General features: G+C 45.0%; 1 protein-coding gene across 1 annotated transcript in view; it reads right to left on the bottom strand.

Moving 5' to 3' along the window:
• Positions 1–15,679, bottom strand: part of PLEKHD1 (pleckstrin homology and coiled-coil domain containing D1) — a 50,537-nt gene that overhangs the window by 15,391 nt on the left and 19,467 nt on the right. Inside the window, exons 8-11 of the mRNA XM_040332629.1 lie at positions 13,722–13,815; positions 9,820–9,992; positions 3,661–3,793; positions 1,944–2,088 (exon numbers count right to left, since the gene is read on the bottom strand). Of these exons, the coding sequence (XP_040188563.1) occupies positions 1,944–2,088; positions 3,661–3,793; positions 9,820–9,992; positions 13,722–13,815 (545 nt within the window). The remainder of the gene's footprint in view (positions 1–1,943; positions 2,089–3,660; positions 3,794–9,819; positions 9,993–13,721; positions 13,816–15,679) is intronic.

The following is a 15,679-nucleotide window of genomic DNA, read 5'->3' as shown; positions in this document are numbered from 1 at the left end:
AACAATATAGGAAGTGAAGTGATTCTTGAAGCTGATGAAGACGCCGTGGATTTCATTTTAAAGACTTGCTGCTTTATCGCCATCGAACGGCTTCTATTTTGTAAGTGCAATCTATTTGTTTTTATTAAATTCATCCTGTTCAACATACTGCACTATGGGAGCATTTCTTTTTATGTCTTTGAGTACTACCAGTTTTTACCGCAGTTGCAGACAATACTAAGGGTCCTGGGGAGACCGATTTTCCTGAGCTGGGTGAGACTACTGTTTAGTGGTCACCGTTACCCGGTAAGCAGGCTACTTACTCAGTGTGGAGTCGGACTCACTTTATATGAAAGACTTTTTCACTTTCTATTTCTGAAAGCATTCTTAATTTACAGCATGTTTCAATGTCTGCCTTAAACAGTGTGGCCCAGATCCATGAAGAAGTTACGTTGGCGTACCTATTGATACGCCGCGTAACTTCTAGGATGCTCCGGCGTATCTTTGTTTTGTATCCACAAAACAAGATACGCCTGAAGCTGGGCTAGATCCGACTGACGTACGTCTTAGTACGCCGTGCATATTTACGCTGGCCGCTAGGTGGCGCTTCCGTTGATTTCCGCGTCGAGTATGCAAATGAGCTAGATACGCCAATCCACCAACGTACGTCTGCCCGATGCATTTTTTTAAGTCGTTTACGTAAGGCTTTTTTCGGCGTAACGTTACCCCTGCTCTATGAGGCGTACGCAATGTTAAGTACCGTATTTATCGGCGTATACCGCGCACTTTTTTGCCCTAAAAATCAGGGCAAAATCGTGGGTGCGCGGTATACGCCGAAACCCGATTTCCCGCGCCGAGTTTTGAATACTGCGCCGACATATACCGAGCGCAGTACACGGGTATAGTCGGGCAGTCTCGGCTCCTTCCGCGGCTCACGTCCTGGATGTACAGGACGTCAGCGCGGGTAGCCGAGCATTGCCGACAATACACGAGTGTACTGCGCTCTGTATATGTCGGCGCAGTATTCAAACTCGGCGCGGGAAACGAGCGGGGAGGACGCGAGGACGCCGCAGAAGGACGCCGGACCCGACGAAGAGGACACCCGAAGCCGCAAACGGACGCCGGACCCGACGAAGAGAACATCCGAAGCCGCAGAAGGACACCGGACCCGACGAAGAGGACATCCGAAGCCGCGGAAGGACGCCAGACCCGACGATGGACGCCGCGCAAGACACCAAAACTGTAAGTACAAAAAAAAGTCAATTACGTGGGGTCAATAGGAATTACCATAAAACACACCCCCATCTTATCCATTTGAATTGCGCGCCCTTACGCCGACACAGTTACACTACGCCGCCGAAACTTACGGCGCAAATTCTTTGTGGATGCGTAAAATACGATGTAAGTTACGGCGGCGTAGTGTACCTGAGCTACGCTACGCCGGACTTACAGATGCGCCGAGGTACGTGGGTCTGGGCCTATTTTTACACAGTAGTGTAAATCTCACAAATAGGTTAACAGAATAGTAATCTGACCTCGGTATATTAATTAGAGATCTTAAATGACCACAATGAGCAATTAAGCAAATTCCTATACTAGCAACCCACATTTCCCAGAATGCTTCTTTGCATTACACTCATGTTTGCAGGCCTTTACACATCTTCCACTAGCTGTCAGCCACAGATCTTTACTTTTTATTCTGCTACTTAAACCAAAGCTTTCTCCACTTTTTTCAAATAGAATTGGTTATTGGATTCATGTATAATTAAGCCTGGTATGGGTGATGGAAGTTACATCTTCTCAGAAATTGATGTCTCCCTGAAGATTTCATGTTTTCTGATCTATATAAATCCTGTTTCTGAATCTTGTAAAAAAATATATATATATTTATTCAACAGAATTCCAGAGTAAAGGGCGAAACAGCAAAAGCCCATTTCCGGACCATATGACTATACTGTACTTACTTTTAAGATGACTGACATCTGCCCTCATTTTCTCCCCCTTGTCCTGGTTTAGGATAGTAGAATTCAGGCCTGCTTCCAGCCTTCGTAGAGCTTCCTCTGCCTCTCGCAGCCTTCTTTCCAGGTCTAACTGCACCTTTAACTGCACCTATGTACGACAAAGCAGTATGGGAAGTGTGAAACATCTTATTGTACTGAGATCACTAAAGACCTATACTGTGCTTGTACCGGTAATTCTATTATAGGAACCAGTGGCGGCTGGTGCTCAAAGTTTTTTGGGGGGACGCAAAAAAACTGAAAAATTCTGGAAAAAAAACCCTATCAATTGCAGCCTGTGCCCATCAAATGCAGCCACTTTGCCCATCAAATGCAGCCACTGTGCCCATCAAACGCAGCCACTGTGCCCATCAAACGCAGCCACTGTGCCCATCAAACGCAGCCACTGTGCCCATCAAACGCAGCCACTGGGACCATCAAACGCTGCCACTGGGACCATCAAACGCTGCCAGTGGGACCATCAAACGTTGCCACTGTGATCATCAAACGCTGCCACTGGGACCATCAAACGCTGCCACTGTGCCCATCAATTGCTGCCACTGTGCCATCAAACGCAACCACTGTGCCATCAAATGCAGCCACTGTGCCATCAAACGCAGCCACTTTGCCCATCAAACGCAGCCACTGTCATTAGGAGGAATTGTGCCCCATTGTTGGTGTAATTGGGAGAAATTATGTCCCATTGTTGGTGTCATTGGGAGAAAGTTTACCCATTCATTGGTATCAGTGTGAGGGCATTATACCCCATTGTTGGTAATGGTATATATATATATATATATATATATATATATATATATATATATATATATATATATATATATATATAAACAGGGCTTTTTTTCAGGGGGAACTTGGTGGAACTCAGTTCCACCACTTCTGGCTCAGACCCTTGGTGGGGGCCTGCTCACCACAATCACTTATAAACAGAGACGTCCGGTTTCTGTGATTACAAGTGACAGCTCTGCACTCTGTGTGTAACCCCCCTGAACTCTGCACTCTGTGAGTATGAACTCTCTCTTATATAGTATGTCATGATTTTTTTTTATAGTCCGTATTTAAAGCGGAGTTCCGGCCACAATTTCACTTTTTAAATATAAATACCCCTGTAATACACAAGCTTAATGTATTCTAGTAAAGTTAGTCTGTAAACTAAGGTCCCTTTTGTTAGGTTGTTACAGCATTTAGACACTTTATAAAATAGAAATTGACTGGGGCCATCTTAAGTGTGGGCATCATGAAGCCAGACTGTATGACTTCCTGGATTTCAGCCTTGCAAATCTCGCACATGCTCAGTGCTGCACAAGCAGTGTCAGATCAGGTTTCAGCACCTTTGCTGTCCAAGTCACATGATTCTTTGAGACTGGGGAGTGCACAGACTCCTGGAAAGTTACACCCACTACATTCCCAGGAGTCTGTGCGGTGTAGGTTAGGAAGCATTAAGCACCTAGGTGCAGGAAGTGGGAAGATTAACTATTCTGCCTAGCAACAACACTTTGAAGGCATCTAAAAAAAAAAAAAAAAAAAATTCGTAAAGGACTAATGACTTTTTTTTTTAAATACTGATGCAATGTTATATTTATGGGTGGAACTCCACTTTAATGCCATTCATTTAGTAATTTATGTATTGTATTATAAATATACAATGTACCAGCAGAGTTTTTACCTTAAGCTCTCGCTCTGTTTGCTCCTTTTCAGCAGAAAGTTCAACTAGAGAGGTCTGCAGGGCCTGAGACTCAGACACGTAGAACGCCCGTTCGTTTTCCAGAATTCTAAACCGCTCTTCATTTTCCTTCATCCTGGGGGTGGAAAAGAGGATCAAGATATATTTTACAGGCACATGTACATCTATCAATGTAAGGACTTTCTATGAGATTCGATTCTCATCGGGCAAAGAGATTGCAGGTTGGTATATTCCATCTTCGCCATGCACCTGACTAGCAGTATACAGTATAGCCCTGTACACACGATCGGATATCTGATGGAATCTAAGCCGATGGATTTTTTCGTCGGATATTCGATGAAGCTAACTTTCATCAGTCTTGCCTACACACCATCAGTCAAAAATTTGATCGTGTCCAAACGCGGTGACGTAAAACACAACGACGAGCGGAAAAAAAATGAGGTTCAATGCTTCCAAGCATGCGTCGACTTGATTCTGAGCATGCATGGATGCATCCATGCATGCTGAGCATGCATGGATGCATCCATGCATGCTCAGAATCAAGTCGACTGATGGAGTTCCATACAGACGATCGTATTTTTCTATAGGTTTTTTATCCATAGGAAAAATTTAAAACATGTTCTATTTTTTTACACCGATGGGGCCCACACAGGATCGGTTTGTCCGATGAAAACAGTCCATCGGTCGGGTTTTCAGCGGACAAATCGATCGTGTGTACAGGGCTTTAACGTTATAAGATTTTTTTCCCATGGGTAACGTGCCTGCTAACGCACAGATTTCATACATTTTTCTTTGGTAATCACCATGTAAACTGGATTACAGTGGCCAGGCTTCCCATAAAAGTTTATATGTTGGTGAATTTCCTCCAGTCAGATGATCTTATCAAGACAGGTGGATGAATGATGAAACATTTTTATGAATAAACAGCAAGAGTTTTCACCCAAGATTCACACAACTTTCACCCAAGATTCACACCTTTTTCAATTAGCTCCATTTCAGAAATGTTTGGATCTTGGGTAAATATGAGCATTTATTGATTTCCTTTTAATAAATATATAGCTGTGTTCATTGGTATTTTTTTAATGTGCATGTGATAATTCAGCTTTAATGATGAATGCGTTCAAATTATATGATGCACAGAATACTCTGCTGTTAAATTACATTGCGTATGCCAATAGTGATGTCAGTGTGTAATATCTCCATGGGTTTGTTTCTGCATGCATTCCACTTCATAACTGTGTTAATGCATGTATTAGAGGTTTTTGTATTTACACAGGCTTACATATGTAGCACCTACCCTACAATTCCAGGGGCTTGGTGGTGACCCCCAGAAGCAGGGAGAGCCGACATAACTCCTCAGGGTGCAGGTTACTAGGCATTGTGGTTGATGAACAATATAGAAATTGGGTGCCAGTCACTTTTATGTTTAAAGAAACAGAAGTTTATCTCTCACAATAGGAAAAATATGGGAGAGAGGGGATAGGGCACAGGACAGCCTTAGTCAAAAATAGTAACGATCAGCAGATAGGCAGACTCCTTAGACAAAAATTGTGAGAAAAAGTAGACAGTAGTACCGGAAAGGAGCCTTTAAGCTGAACCAGCACATCTGTACTTCGTAGAATAGGTTGTCTCCTAGGGTAACTGAGCGTAACTCATTGAAGGTGTAGGAATTCTATGGATGATTCCATCTTGATGCTTTCCCAGGCTCTCCATGGGTCCCCAGTCCATGCAAGAGTCACCTCTGGTACTTCATCTCAGGTCTCCATCCCTCTTAGAATTGTTTCCGAATGTTTAGCAGGCTTTTCTCAGCATAATCTCAAACACCCAGATAGGCTTAGCAGACAGGAGAGCACCTGGATAGGCTTTAGACTTCAGGTCTAGCAGCCAGAAGCTGTTTAACACACTGTCATGGATATGCAATAAAGTCAGGCCGTTTACCTGTCTCCATGTGTTCATTAGAGGCCTGACTCTGTTCTGGCTGCCTTTTTATCATCTCTCCTTTCTGTATGGTCCCACCCCAGGCCATCCCAGGAAGTCTATATTAACTGTTGCACTGCAGGTCTGCAGTGCTGTTCAACTTTGTTTGTAGCTTGAGTTTCTGTCTGCCGTGTGCTAAGTTAACCTTTCTGTGTACCGATTTTGGCTCGTCTCTGACTACTCCTGTTTGCTTGTTTCCCTGACTTTTGGCCTGTTCGTGGTTACCCTTGTCTGCCTGTTGTCCCGACCTCGGCTTACCCATCACTATCCCTTGTGTTCTCGGTGGCTGCTTCCCCTCTCTCCCTACGGAGTGTGACCTGGGGGACCCCAGGGGTCGCGACCTGGGTTCAGCTGCAGCGAAGGCCATCCTCACCACTAGAGGCTCTGGTGAAAACCTGCTGGACCTTAGACTCTGTGCTCTGGGGAATCTTGGGTTCACGTTTCCTGTCCATCTGCAGCAGTCGGCTATTAGGTTCACTACTTTGCGGTGCACTCCTGTCTCCAACGGGGTGCATTTGTCACCTGGCCACAGGTGACCTCACACACACATCCACCCAGACTGCAGCCTGGGCAGAAAGACCTTGATCACCTGGCCTCGATCACCTGACTCGCTCCAAATAAATACCTCTTCCCAGAATTCATAGCGGTGAATCTGATTGGCTGAGAAGGGGATGTTTATTCATAACCTGAATGAATGCACTGTAGCTCATCACACTAATGTCAAAGGCAACAGTGTCACATACTGACAAAAAGGGAGAAGCCACAGCTAAACAGGATTTGGAGAAAAGTAATTTGACCAACAAAACACTACAAATTAGCCAGGGTGGCTACCACCCAGCACAACTAAATTTACCCGTACCCCTACACATACATTCAGGGTCTATTTATAACAGATTTATTGTTGGAATGTCTTAAGCATTTGCACAGCTGTTACTGAGTAATTGCCGTATTGTATCTAATGTTTATTTCCTATAATCGTCAGCTCCATCTAGGGGCCATAATGAGATATTCAACCTCCATCAGAAAAATGCTTCATTATGGATACCAAATGGAGCTATCAATCATAAGAAATAAACATATTAAACACAATATGGCAATTATTCCTGATGCCTGTGCGAATGCTTGAGGTATTCGCACAGTGAATATTTTATACATAGACCTCATTTTAAATGACTCTATTTAATCCTGAATTAAAGGCACAAGACAAAAGCAATACACCAAACACAGAATATTGGATGTTTTTAATGTGGTTTAATATAAGCACACTTAGGTTTCTGTTCAAGGTTCACGCAAGGTCGGCATCCCAAGCCAATTCGTTCATTGGTTTCGGGTTCAGGCGCCGCCATTTCAAGTAAGGGGAAGCAGCAGTGAAGCCTTCGGGCTTCACAGCCGGTTTTCTACTGTGCATATGTGAGTCCCGTCGGCTTTATTGTTCAGGACCTATTTGGATTTTAGCCTAGAACTCTGCTTTAAAGCGGTAGTTCACCCCCCCCCCCGACACATTTTACCATCGAGACAGGCATTGTAGCGCGAGCTACAGTATGCCTGTCCCGATTTTTTTAACCCCGTACTCACCTTGTAGTCGTCCATCGTAGATTCCGGCTCCCGCGGGGAATGGGCGTGCCTATGGAGAGGGAGGATGATTGACGGCCGGCCCTGGCACGTCACTCTCCCCGAAGACAGCCGGAGTAGGTCTCGGCTCTTCACGGCGCCTGCGCACAGGCTATGCGCACGCGTCGTGAAGACCGAGCCTATTTCGGCTATTTCCGGAGAAGCGTGACGCGCCAGAGCCGGCCGTCAATCATCCTCCGTCTCCATAGGCACGCCCATTCCCCGGAATCTTCGATGGACGACTACAAGGTGAGTACGGCGGTAAAAAATTCGTGACAGGCATACTGTAGCTCGCGCTACAATGCCTGATTTTAAGGTAAAATAAAAAAAAAATATTTTTTCCCGTCGATAGGGTGAACCCCCGCTTTAAGCTGACTATAGAGTCAGGCAATGGTGTGGCAATTTCAACAGGAAATCAAGATAACCTTCTACCAACAGTTTATAACAACGCTATGAAACAATCAAAGCTGTTGATGGTAGAAAGTTGGTGGTTGTGTTAAAAGCATCAGGCACTCAAGTAAATAGGGCCATTCTGCTACCATGCCCCAGGCACCTCCTTACCAAGTTCAGATTACTTTTCAAAGGAGCTGTAGTCCTTGCAGCCAGTGTAAATGAGCCCTAAGAGCTGCATTTGACCTGCGGTTGACCACCTTCTGACCTGCATTTGACCTGCTTGAAGTGAGTTTTGCACCTCTACCGACTTGTATGAGAATGACAGGAAAAGGGGCAATTTTAGCACCCTTTTCCTCATGGAAGAGCGACGGGTGACAGTAGTTTTCTCCTGGGAAGGGGGGGGTTTCTTCCCCCCTTCTCCCCTGTGTGTAAAAAATGGATTAGTAGCCTTTGGGTGACCTTTCCTGGGCCTGAATAGAATGCCCGGGAAAGGTCAGTTCAAATTTAATCATTTGTCTTTTGGGGTTGCCCCCAGATCCAATTGTTTTGGACTGGGGTCACGGCCTGTATAGAAAGGGGTTTTGGGGGTACCTGTCCCACGGGAAATTAGTGTATGTTTACTTGGCCTGGTGGAGGAGGTGGTCCCATCTAGGGCTCACAGAACATTATTGAGTATCTTGTTGTTCTATGGGAAGAAAACTATTTTGCTTAAATGGAGGAGTCCAGGGGAGGAGGTTGCTTTTTGGAAAGGTTTGGTAAACGCAATGCTACCATATTATAAGGCAACGTACCTATCTTGGGGATGTGTTGGGAAATTCGAGAAGGTGTGGAGGGCCTGGTATGAATCTGACCAAACGGTTGGGTAAGGGGAAGGATAATTGAATCTGGTTGATACATGTGTAAGTTGTAGGGGGAACTCATTTCAGGTGCATCGGGGATAATGTTTGTGACGTACCACTGAGGGGAAGTGCTACTGCTAAATATGTCCTCAGTTATGGTTTGGTGGGGAAGGGGAACTGAGTAGGGGGGGACGGGGGGGGGTGGGATTGGTTTGTTGGGGAATATGCCATCTGCGATATATGTTCCCGGTCATGTTGACCGATAGGTAAGCTTGGCGGTGTGCCAAGGAATGTTTTTGTTGTATGTGTATAAAACCTTCAATAAACAGAAATTTTCAAAAAAAAAATAAATTTAGTCATTTGTCCCCCAGGTGACCTTTCTGGGGGAATTTTGGCGGGCTCTTTGAACTTTGGGTGACCCTTCCTGGGCTTCTGGACAGAAAGCCCGGGAAGGGTCAGTTCTAGTCAGAACCAGTGGGTTTTTAGCCCGTTTCTGGGCTATTTAAAGCGGGTTCCGTCCAGCCCAGGCTCATTCGCCTCAGAAGACTTGGAGCTGTGGTGTTCTTCGCCTCCCACCCTCCCCCCCCCCCCTATTTTCAGATGATACCTTGTCGCGGTTATTTTTTATGTGGTAGTGTCACCTTTGCTTTATATAAAAAAAAAAAAAGAGAAGAGAGAAAAGAAGGTTTTTTAACAGCAAAGGGGGACTAGCTATGCTCATATTTATTTGATTATTTATTATGAAAATGATCTGTTGTGAAGTTGGGTACTAGTGTGCTAGCTGGGTAATTGTGTTGGCAGCCTGAGCCGTAGTGTCTAGGTTAGCTTTAATGCTTTACATTTATGCTTATTTATTTTGAAACCAATATTAAATAACCGCGGCCTTTAAAATCCAACAGTGGTCTGTTGTCTTTTATTTATTTACTCATTTATTTATTAAAGTGTTAAGGTTATTCCCGTCTGCTATCCCATGCAAAACCTGTTTATAACAAACAAGTCAGTCAACACAAGCGCTTGAACTGCTTCATAATTTTTGTGATTGAACGTAATTATACGTGCCACAAACATTGCCTGGATATAGGGTTGCCACCTCATCCCTTTAAAACTGAACACATATTAATTACACAGGTTCTGTGGCTGATTAAGGTGGTAATTAAACTCACTGGGTGCCTTATTTGCATTAAATTAGCCTCAGAACCTGTGTAATTAAAATGTGTTTTGGTTTAAAGGGATGAGGTGGCAACCCTACCTGGATATGGCCAGCACTTGGGTTCGTTGGAACACGTGTCACAAGTCTTGAAGCACAGTATAGTTTCCCCACCTGGTTTCAGCCTGAAGCTTCTCCTCCAGTAACACTTGCATCTTGCTTTCAATCTGCTGCAGGCTGCTATGGAGACCTTTTCTAGGATGCTCACTGCAATTGGCTGAAGACTGGCGGGGATCCTGGCTGGCTTCCATGATGGCGAGGGTCCTCTGCTTTTCCACAGACAGCTCCTGTCAATGATTACATAGATGGGTCTCACCTTGCAATAAAAGCAGTCTTCATAAAGCAGCCATTTACATTGGCTTCACACATGTGAGATTTTTAGGACGAAAGGTAGAAATATTAAAATATCTTAGTAACAAAGCGCAAGAAAAAAGAGTAATATAAGATATTATGGCTGGTGATATAACGGATGTTTAGTAAGTGCACGTTGTGATTTAGGATATTTAATTTATTGCATTTGAGTATCCGGTCGTGTTTTAAAGGAATTTAAAATGGTGGCAGCTGAAGTGTTGAAAGCCAGAGGCAGCTGCAGCACTGGAATGGAGGGATAGTGGGGTCAGAGGCCTATTACCTCTTCAGTAAGCTGATATTTTAATTTCTATAGAGAACAGACAGGGTTTTTTTAAAGCCTAGCTCCAGCCAAAAGTGTTTTCTTCTGTTTTGGATAAAGTGGGGAAGAGTTAAGATTTCTCTCAGGTTTTTATGCCTGTCTGTGACACCAATGGTGATATTTCACCTCATGTCCTGTTCCCGTGATGCCTGTGTAAGAAATGGACGACATGAGAATCACCAGCACCGATATGAGGGCAGAGACAGCATGGAAAACATTGTCAGGGGATCTAACATATCTTCATTTTACTAAAACTTTTTTTTTTTGCCCATACCTCTGTTGGAGATTTCCTATCACTTTCTTTCCTGACACGAAGTGAGGGGAAATTACCCAATAATGTTTTTAATGACATTGTATGATGTCTTTTTTATCAGATGTGTAATTTGATTATATCTCGTTTCAGACAGTGAGACTCGTTCTCTTTCTTTTTGTTACTTCTTTTACACCTAGACTGTATCCTGAAGAAGCTCAACAGTGAAACGTGTTGATGCACAAGGGCTCACTGTACAAATATTATAATTTTATATGATTTTTATCAAATTTGAACATGTACATTTTTCAATACATTTTTATTTTTCTAAACTTCCACATTGTTTTCCATGCCTCTAAAGCCCGGCCCGAAGGTAACTCTTTGAGCACCGTCCCCCCCCCCCCCTTCAAAGTTTACGGATGTGGCAATATGAGTGCTTATCTTTTGTAACCTTGTAACACTAATGAGTCACATGACACCGGGGAGGAAAATGGCTAATTGGGCCCAATTTGGACATTTTCACTTAGGGGTGTACTCACTTTTGTTTCCAGTGGTTTAGACATTAATGGCTGTGTGTTGAGTTATTTTGAGGGGACAGCAAATTTACACTGTTATACAAGCTGTACACTCACTACTTTACATTGTAGAAAAGTGTCATTTATGCAGTGTTGTCACATGAAAAGATATAATAAAATATTTACAAAAATGTGAGGGGTGTACTCACTTTTGCGAGATACTGCATATCTGCTCCCTTGTATATACTGTATATATGTAGCGCTACCCCTAAAGGAGCCACTGTAGATTGGACAGTTTCTATCCCCAACAGTGCAGAGGCAACCAGGTACACAGCAACAGCACTCCATTCACTCTAGCTCACTCCAAGGTATTTGGGGTGATACAGGATACTCCAAAATGAAACGTATTGCTAGCAGAGGATACTTTTTGCTTAGCAACTGTACCACTAGTATAGATAGACTGGAACAGTCCATGATTCACGACAGGGGACCATGAAGTAGAATGAGCACGAATAATATCAAACTGGAACAGTCTACAGTTCACGGCTAGGGACCATGAAGTAGCATGAGCACAAGTAATGGCAGACTGGAACAGTCCACAGTTCATGACTGGGGACCATAAAGTAGCATGAGCACAAATAAAGGCTTTACTCACTGGATCCTGGGACACAGATAGTCCATAGGTGCAGCCCAGGGTTGGTGCAAGGATGTTTGACACCCTAGGCCAGGGATGTCCAAAGTTTTTTCAAAGAGGGCCAGATTTGATGAAGTGAACATGTGTGAGGGCCGACCATTAAAACTAAATGCAAATTAACAAATACTCTGCCCAACAAGAATTCTCTTGCCTTTGTGGCTGTGTGTGGTAAAATAAAATAAACTGTGAAGCAAAATAAGGGTCACTGCCCATAAATGCAGCCTCACCAGTGCCCAGAGTGCAGCCTCATCAGTGCCATGAGTGCAGCCTCACCAGTGCCATGAGTGCAGCCTCACCAGTGCCATGAGTGCAGCCTCACCAGTGCAGCCTCAACATTGCCAACAGTGCAGCCTCACCAGTGCCATGAGTGCAGCCTCAACATTGCCATCAGTGCAGCCAGATCCAAGTCCATCTGCAGCCTTGGAAGGGACAGGGAGGGCGGGCGGTACAAGTGCAAACAGATTATACAGGAGAATCTCCTGTTCGCTCAGCAGCCTCTTTAATACAAAGTCCCGCCTCCTATGATAGACAGAACAGTCGTCCAATGCCAGCCCAGGAGACAGGACTTCCTATTACAAATGCCGCAGAGTAAACAGGAGATTCTCCTGTATGTAATCTGACAGGACTCGTCCGGCCCCCCTCCCTGTCCCCTCCGAAACCTGCCAGAATGATAAATACGGTATATCACCTGCGGTGCTCAGGGATTCATTGGGGGCCACAAAAGATATATATCCAAATTACCAGTGGGGCCGCATTAAACTGGAACGAGGGCCGCAATTGGCCCACGGGCCGGACTTTGGACATGCCTGCCCTAGGCGAAACCTCATTTTCTGCCCCCCTTGGCTCCACCCCCTTTGCCCTGCCCATGTATACCCCCACCTTTTTAATGAAGCGCCCATCGAATGCAGCCCCACCAGCATCCATCAATGCAGCCTTAACCAGCACCCATCAATGCAGCCTTAACCAGTGCCCATCAAATGCAGCCTCACCAGCTCCCATCAAATGCAGCCTATCAGTGCCCATCAAATGCAGCCTACCAGCGCCCATCAAATGCAGCCTACCAGCGCCCATCAATGAATGTTTGCTTGCTTCCATTCACTCGGGAGTCGGGACACAGTCTTCCGCCATTACTGCGCCTCTGACACTATGTGTGAACGGTGCGGCAGCTGCCTGCTGATGCTGAGACGTGGTTGCTTGCTGCAGAGAGAAGAGAGTAGGAATACCAGTGGCCGGGCGCCTTAGGCAACAGGGTGCTTAGGCGGCTGCCTAGTTTGCCTAGTGGTAACACCGACCCTGGTGCAGCCTCTTGCAAAGTGGTCCAGCATTCAATTCATAGGCTTCCAGAGACTGACAGTCCCTCTCCTCTCAGCTCACAAATCCATCCCCACGGGGGGGGGGGGGGGGGGTCGGGGCAACAAAATCCTGGAGACTCCAGACTATATAAAAGTAACCTAGCACCATCTGGGTACACCTTGGCTAGGGCTTGGCTACGTCCAGCAGAATATTCAGATTGGACATTTGAATCCACCCACCCTAAGCTCTAGAAACTACTTCTAAAGGCAGGGAAAAATAATCAAACTCTCAGTCTGTGAAGCTCTGAGCAGATCAAACCAAACAATCTCCGCTCCTGTGATTACAGCAGAAGCCAAAACTAATAATTATATGTATATGTATAGTACCGGCCTAAATAGGAGGGTGCTACATATAAACAAAAATTATACATGGAAAATTGCAGTTTAGAACTTTAAAATAACTTGATAAATTGCTTTATGCCGAGCTGATCTCTTTTGCATTTTACATGCTGTACATTCCCTTTAAGAGTTGCACGTGCCACACTTATTTATTATCATGATAATAATCTAGACATTGATCCAGTGCAGGGCTCACCTCTATTGTCCTATGCAGGTGCTGGGTGAGGCTGCATAGCTCTTGTTTCTCCTCTCCTACCCCCTTTATACAGTGGACGGTCAGCTCCAGCTCACTAAAGCAAAAATGAGAAAATAGGAATGAATAGCTGCAATTCACTAACAATCAGCACAATTTACAAATTATTAAAAGCACTAAACTATAGACAATGGCGCAGGTGCACTGAGTGTGGCGTTAGTAAATGGGATCGGGCTTACACAGATGCTACATGTTTCAGTTGCAGGACCAACGTCGGGTTTAATATTTCTATTTTATGAGGATTTTTTTTATAATGCGAGGAACAAGTTGTTATACGATGTTTATGGTTTTTGCATCATGCTTTTTATATGCTCATTGCCATGTATGTTTACTACTATGTATACATTTGAAATCGCATGCTCTTCTATGTGTTTTAGATAAATAAACGCATCCATATTACACTGTCCTCTCATGCATACCTCATTTAAAGTCCCAATCCCTCGCCTTTTTTTCTACATATAACAGGAATGGAGATATATGGAGATACCGTATTTATCGGCGTATACCGCGCACTATTTTGCCCTGAAAATCAGGGCAAAATCGTGGGTGCGCGGTATACGCCGATACCCGCTTTCCCGCCACGAGTTTGAATACTGCGCCGGCATATACCGAGCGCAGTACACTCGTGTATCTTCGGGCAGTCTCGGCGCCTCTCGCACTGACGTCCTGAGCGTACAGGACGTCAGCGCGAGAGTTGCCAAGCCTGCCCGACGATACACGAGTGTACTGCGCTCGGTATATGTCGGCGCAGTATTCAAACTCGGCGCGGGAAACGAGCGGGGAGGACGCCGCAGAAGGACGCCGGACCTGACGAAGAGGACACACGAAGCCGCAGACGGACGCCGGACCCGACAATGGACGCCGCGCAAGACACCAAAACTGTAAGTACAAAACATATTTTTTCCACAGGAATTCGGGCAACTTTAGGGGTGCGCGCTATATGCGGGAGCGCGCTATACCCCGATAAATACGGTATATGTTTACATATTTCTCATTCAAAGTCCCAAAACCCCCCTTTTTTTTTATCGATACCCAGAAGTCACTCTGGGAGAGATGGCGGCGATGGAGGAGGCGAACGTGGACCACTGCGGGGGCTTTGATCTCAGGTAAGTAATTCATAATGAGCTAGTATGCTATGCATACTAGCTCATTATGCCTTTGTCTTGCAGGGTGTATTTATTTTTATTTTTACGGAGGCTTTACTTCCTCTTTAAGTACTTTTCTGAAACCAATATACACACCATGGCCCAGATTCACAAAGGACTTACGTAAGTCCGAATGTGCGCCGTCGTATCTATGCGCCTGATTCTTAGAATCAGATTCACGTTGAATTTTGCCTAGATACGAGCGGCGTAAGTCTCCTACGCCGTCGTATCTTGGGGTGCATATTTACGCTGGCCACTAGGGGCGCTTCCGTATATTTCCGCGTTGAATATGCCAATGAGCTAGATACGCCGATTCACGAACGTACGTGCGCCCGGCGTATCAAGATACGTCGTTTATGTAAGGCGTCTGACCGGCGTAAAGTTACCCCTTATAAAGCAGGGGTAAGTCATGTTAGGTATGGACGTCGGAAATGTCCGAACAGCGTCGTATTTTACTTGTTTGCATAAGTCGTCCGTAAATGAGGCTGGGCGTAGGTTATTGTTACGTCGACTAAGCATTGAGCGGGCGTAATTTACTTTGAAAATTCAACGTGATACTGAGCATGCGCCGTTCGTTAACGTGGGGTCACGAATCATTTACATACAACACGCCCCCAACCAGCCTAGTTTAAATTAGGCGGGCTTACGCCGGCCCATTTACACTACGCCGCCGTAACTTAGAGCGCAAGTTCTTTCTGAATATGGGACCTGCCGCTCTAAGTTACGGCGGCATAGTGTATCTGAGATACGCTACGC

This window comes from Rana temporaria, chromosome 13 (genome assembly GCF_905171775.1).
Source record: "Rana temporaria chromosome 13, aRanTem1.1, whole genome shotgun sequence".
In the NCBI taxonomy this organism is placed as follows: domain Eukaryota; kingdom Metazoa; phylum Chordata; class Amphibia; order Anura; family Ranidae; genus Rana; species Rana temporaria.
This window is presented reverse-complemented; position numbering and strand designations above follow the sequence as displayed.